We start from the raw sequence: 6576 nt of genomic DNA, 5'->3' as shown, positions 1-6576 counted from the left end.
TTTTACATATAAATACAATATTTATTGCAGGATCTATTCTACTTATAAAAATTAAATTACATTTTATATTAATATATATTAGTTGATCATGTGACAAATTTCCGCATCACTAATCATGTATCTGATCATCAGGTGTCAATAACCACGCTTGTAAATAGTTTTTTTTTTTATTTCATTTTCAAACTCTAATTGGGTCCCTTCAAATCATAGTTGAAGATTTGGTGCTAAAACAAATTGAAGGAAAAAAGAACTAGAACGAGAACCAGTAATTATCTATTTGATCAGGAAAACAACGTACGTAGTATTAAATTATTACTAGTCTTATTTTTTTAGAGTAATGTTACGTATAGTCGTGAAATATGTAAGTGTTGTGTAATTATTTTAAAAAAAAGTAAATAAATATGAGATCCACATAAAAAAATAATTTTTTAATAATAAATCTTACTCTTTTTTAAAATAATTATACGATACTTACGTACTCTATAACTGTATATAATTGTATATAAGATTAATCAATTTTTTAATCACTATAACTTTATGACTTATGAGCCCAAGTAAAGCACTTTATGACTTATGAGCCCAAGTACTGGCACGTTATAATTAATTGCTCAACATGAGCATGCATATCTTCTTTCAGACTGCAAACATTGAATTGGGACACAGCAGCTTGAACTTTTATAGGGTGAACATGTATTCTCTTGCAAATTGCATTAATTAATTAATTAATATATATGTTTCTTCCCTGAGTTCTATGGTTGATGATAATTAATTTGGTGACAAGCATCTTTCTCGACGTATGATGTTCGGGGGGAAAAAACTTACATATCCTTGACCTAAAAATACATAAAAAGACTGTCCTCTTCTATTTTTTGTTTTTTTTTTTCATTCGCAAGTCACTGTCGGTAAATGAAGAGCTGTCCAAATTAGTGTAGAAGTAGTCATTTGTGTATGTCTTCCAATGAAGATGCAAAAATCAATTGCTACCCACCCACATGACCTATGTTGAGATGCTTAATTAAGGTCCTAAGTACTCACTCTTCCGCAAATAAATATCTGTCCTTTTTCTTCTCCAGTACTCCATTGTTTTAATTCATTCATGTGGACAGAAAAATAGGAGATTTTTTCTTTGATTTGTATGCAATAAATCATTTTTATTCATAATTCTTAACAAAAAACACGTACGTGTTGAGAGACAGAACATCATGAGATGGAGAAGACCAGGCTTTGTTGAGGAGAACAAGAGAGCTGGCAGCTTAAGTACTTACAACATGTACACATAAGCAGACAAGACTGATGGATATATGAACTGGAAACACTAGTAAATGATAACAAAATTCCAGATTACAAGGAAAATGCACGTGGGAAATCCCGGTAATAAGGTTTGACTTCGAAAAGTAAAATCATTTCAATTTTACAAGGAAGATGAAAAATAAAAATAAAAAATAAAACAATCAGAGCTAGCCAATATTCATACAATATAATTAAATGTTGGCTTCTTGCAAAAACCCTGCAGGTTTTTTTAGATCGCTGAAAAACGTTGATTAACCACAGTGAATCCTCCATCCAAGCTCAAGTTGTGGCCACTGATGTAAGCAGATTCATCAGAAGCAAGAAACAAAGCGGCCTCAGCAACGTGCCTTGCCTTCAAAACAATGCCCTTCAAGTTGGCTGCATCACAGCTGTTGGCTTCTACCTCATCCGGCTGCAGATTGTAAGCCATACACGAAAGAGGTGTTGCAATTCCAAACGGGGAAATGCAGTTGACTCTGATCCCTGAAGCCCCAAGCTCGCTGCAGGCCGCCCGGACAAGACCAACGAGGGCATGTTTCGATACTGTATATGCATGTGGGCCGGCTCCCCGAGCGAGGCAGCCACGCTCGTAGTGCATATGATGGATCCGCGTATGTTTCTGCCCACCATGGCACGAGCTGCGTGCTTGATTGTTGCAGCCACTCCACGAACGTTTGTGGCCATGGTGTCGTCGAAGCCATTGATGTCAAGCTCCAGGATGCCAGTTTTAGGGCCTATAATTCCAGCGTTGCTGAACAAGACATCCAGGCTGCCATATTTTTCCAAGGTGTAACTCACTGTTTCCTCAACTTGCTTCTCGTCTCTGACGTCGCAATGGCGGTAACTCACTCTGTCTTGACCTATTGATGCTGCAACTTGATTACCCAGTTCGTCTTGAACATCAGCAACAACGACAAAAGCACCATTTTCCGCGAATAATCTGACAGCCTCCTCGCCAATTCCACTTGCTGCACCTGTGATGAGGGCAACCTTGCCCTCCAACCTAAGGAAGGATCATCGAGTATAAACCGTGTTAGTAATCCGAGAAAAAAAAAAAAAAAAAGGTGCTAGCTGGAAAATATTTTAGTCCTAAGGAATAAAATTAGAAGGTTATTACAGGTGAGGTGCAGAGGCAGATCTAAGGGGGGGGGGGGGGGGGGGGGGGGGGGGGGGGGGGGGGGGGGGGGGGGGGGGGGGGGGGGGGGGGGTGATCTAAGGGCCGGGATCGGGGAAAGATCAAAACCTTACCTTGGCTTAGTCGACATTGGTGATCGGTCCAGCTTGTTGTTCTCTTCTCAAACTTCCAGTAAGGCTCTTGGATCTGCTGCATATATTACCTTTGTCATCGTATATTTATATATCTAAGATTTAGCAGGCAGCTAGCAGACCTCCGTATGAAATGTGTATCAAAGACTAACTATTTTTTTTTTTTCTTTTAAGCCCTAGCAAATTGAGTGATTTGTTCAAGTTTATATGAATTTTATATTCTTTTTTTAAATGTCTGAGTTGTAAGGATCAATGATTTCGATTCTTGGATCTTTCATAATTTCGGTCAAAATAGTGATTCCATTCATCTACTATATATATACATGCATGGATACATACATATACATATATGTGTATGTGTATTAATTTAAGACAAATGCTAAAGCCATAGAGAAATTTCGAAAAAATAAATACAAACTGATATTACTTCATATGATATGTTAAACGATCTACTTGGTAATAAAAGTAGATTTACAATCTAATGTACTACATCAAGTTACGTTAGTTTATGAGTTTACTTTTATGTGATTTTTTTTATTGCTAAAATATTATTAACTTGAAGACAAACACAATATTTTTTATTTTAGATAATAAGAAATCATAATATGAATAGAAAAATTGTTGTAAAACGCAAGAACTACTAATAATGCATTTAACCTATATGTAATTAATCTCCTTGGTTATAGTACAGGAAAATTACAAATTGATTAGGATTAGGAAATAAACTTTAAGATGCCATCAATTATTCTTTCAAGTCAACTGTTCATTGATATTTTAAAATTCATCGTATTAATTTTCCTACAATTAGTTAGGGTAACAGTTTAAATATTCAGCCAAAATTTTGTATAATTTATTAATTCTCTGATCAATGGTGTTTCGTTCTTAAAAAAATTGTAATTATTATAAACTAAAAATTGCAACTGGCTGATCTATTTTTTTATTCTTTTAAACCCTTCCATTTTTGAACCATTCCATGTTAGCATCATAACACTAGGCCGCATGCGTTAAAATAGTAATTGATAGCGATAGCTAGCAATTAATGAATTGATTAGTTTAAGATAAATAGAGATCTTACATTAATATAATTTAATATTGTCTATAAATTAAGTAAATATCATCAGTACTAAATATCGCAATATCTATGTATTGTGTCTCTCTTCTAATTACATCAAATGTTTTTTAAAAAAAATGGTAATTAAGTACCATATCGATCTCATTGATCGATCCTTGTAAAATCTAAATTAGGGCATGATTAACCTAGCTATTTCTTTAATCTAATTCAACAATGATTAATTTAATTAAGAGAAGTACTATATATTGCTAAGTTGATCAGTGTCTCAATAGTCATTGGATTACTCTCACGTAGTTTGACATATATATATATATTAGATCTTGAAGTACTATCAGTATTAGCAGCATATTATGCCTATAGATTCATTAAATTACATAGAATTAAAATCTAAATTATGATTTAAACTCGACTAATTAATACCCACGACTTTCAGTCATCTAGCTAGAACCTTCTTACCCAATAATATAATTACCTCTTCTACTCATTTTCAATTAGGCCGCGTTTGAATTTAAAGATGAGTTGAGATGATTTATAAATAGTAAAATAAAATATTATAGAATATTATTTTTTAATATTATTATTATTTATAAATTTTAAAAAAAATGAATTGTTTATTATATTTTATGTGAAAATTTAAAAAAATTATAATGATAAAATGAGATGAGTTACGGTGAGTTATGAATCCTAACAAGACCTAAAAAGAAAATAGAAAAACCCATAAACTGAAAATTGAACTCCAATTGCTGCTATACGGAAATTTAAAAAAATTATAATGATAAAATGAGATGAATTAAGAGGAATTATGAATCCAAACAAAACTTAAAAAAGAAAATAGAGAAATACCCATAGACTGAAAACTGAACTCCAATTGCAGCTATACATCCAACTTGTATGGATCCAATGCTAAGTACTAGAGCAACCTCAAGACGCATTCAATCAATTAAGACTATATAATATAATAAATATAGGTAGGTTCCATAGGTTGTGGTGCTCGATGAAGTGACCTTAGTGCCCGATTCTGCTGCTGCTTGTCCTAAAGCTCAATTTAGGCTTAAGTTACGATGTATACTGGTGTTTGGTGCGGTTCACAGTAGGTGTAGGGCCGGGTAATTGGCCTGGTAAGTTCATTTTACCCCCAACTTATATAAAGTAAATAAATAATAAAATAGTTCACATCTTTTGGATAGATTATTATTATTATCTATACTTCAATTTTGAAATTCTTAGGCTTCGTTGGGAAATATAATTCATTTCAATTCATTATTACAATTTTTTTAAATCTCAACATAAAATATAATAAACAATTCAATTTTTTCAAATCTCAAAACAATAATAATAATAATAATAAATAATATTCTAATGGCATGATTGGACGCTTAAGGCGCAGTTACGTTTGGATGCTGAGATGAATTTAATATTTGAATTAAGTTGAGTTGAGTTGAGTTATGAATAGTAATATTTTATAAGTCCCATTGAGATTAGTTAAACTTTTTTAGCTTCAAATCATGTATTTACTTTTTAAGTTAAAATATATGAAATAGGTTGAGATGAGTTTAACTTTTTTATGAGAAGTTGAAAAAATAATGAGTCCTATCAAGATTGGTTTGAGATGAGTTGAGTTTGGTTCAACAACCAAACACAATCCAAATATCTCAGAATTTTGTGAATAGTAATGAAATTATTTGAGTGGAGATCTTTTATTGGATTTTGGAAAATCAGAAAAAATTTAAATAAAAATCTTATAAAGTTAAAAAATTATTTGAATATAATTTTTGTTTTAAAGTTTGTAGAATTTGTATTGATGTTTATGTTTTGTTTTAAAGTTTGTAAAACTTGTATTGATTTAATTTTAAATTTCAATAATGAATAGATAATGATTAGATGAAAAAATTAAAAAATTTGAAATTAAACAGTACTGTTGTTTGAAAATAAAATTCTGAGAATTTTTAAAATTCTCATTGTGTCCAAACATGCACTAATCTCGCCCATGGATCAAATGTCAATTATCACGTTAGCAATGAGATATTGACACCCCTCCCCTGATTGTTTCAATTGATTTCTATTGCGTACTTTTACTTTATGTTTTATTTTATAAGATTTTTCGGACTTTGAAATGGTTTTTTTTTTTTTTTTTTTGGTGGCATATCATGCCATGCAACATTTTTATTAATTTAGAACATTAATAAAAAGATTGATTTAATTAAAAGAAAAATTCTTCTCATCAGTCACTATTCACTACCCTACACTCCACACTCGATAAAAAAAACTATAGATGTGAGATGTGAAAGTGAATAGTAGTTGATGCATAAAATTCCTCTAATCAAAATTGAAATATGTGTTGGGACAATTCTTAGCACTACTACAAGAAATAAGGTCTTTTCTGACGCCAAAAATGGCAGTAAATAACCTCAAAATCGCTGCAAATACCCTTTCGCAGTGATTTATGCTGCGCTGGACATTCGTCGTAATTGTTGACTCACTTAAAAGTTAAACCAGCAAAACCTAAAAATCATCGCGAAAAATCTTTATTTGCAGCAATTTTTTTCGTTGCTAATATTATAAATTACGCTATAAATAACGTTCATATTTCAACTCTTTATTGCTGCAAAAAAGTATTTGCAGCGTTTTATATCGTCGCGAATACACAAAATATTGCCGCAAATATCTTCATATTATTTGCAGCGTGTTCAAAAATCGTCGTGAATAATATTTTTTGTAGTGGTTAAAATCGTCGTAAATAAGATTGTCTCTTTTCCAGCAAGTAATTGTCGCTGCAAAAGACTTTTGGGCGATATGTAGTCGCTGCAAGTAGTCTTTTATGACAAAAAAATTATTTCCGGCAAACTATCCTTGCCGGAAATGATGTTTTAGAAAATTAAAAAAAAATACACAAAACAGAATGAATAAAAAATATAATGCACATCCAAATTATATTCACTATGAAATTT

At 31.8% G+C, this 6576-nt stretch overlaps 1 protein-coding gene across 1 annotated transcript; it reads right to left on the bottom strand.

Moving 5' to 3' along the window:
• Positions 1 to 1279: 1279 nt before the first annotated feature.
• Positions 1280 to 2810, bottom strand: LOC121260536 (short-chain dehydrogenase reductase 3b-like). Its single transcript, XM_041162447.1, is given in 3 exon segments — positions 1280 to 1860; positions 1863 to 2293; positions 2539 to 2810. Coding segments are annotated over 3 exon segments (789 nt in total). The 5' UTR covers positions 2556 to 2810; the 3' UTR covers positions 1280 to 1519.
• Positions 2811 to 6576: the final 3766 nt, after the last annotated feature.

The sequence above is a fragment of the Juglans microcarpa x Juglans regia genome, chromosome 4D, assembly GCF_004785595.1.
Source record: "Juglans microcarpa x Juglans regia isolate MS1-56 chromosome 4D, Jm3101_v1.0, whole genome shotgun sequence".
Lineage (NCBI taxonomy): Eukaryota > Viridiplantae > Streptophyta > Magnoliopsida > Fagales > Juglandaceae > Juglans > Juglans microcarpa x Juglans regia.
Note: the sequence above shows the minus strand (reverse complement) of the source record. Positions and strands in the feature narration are given on the sequence as shown.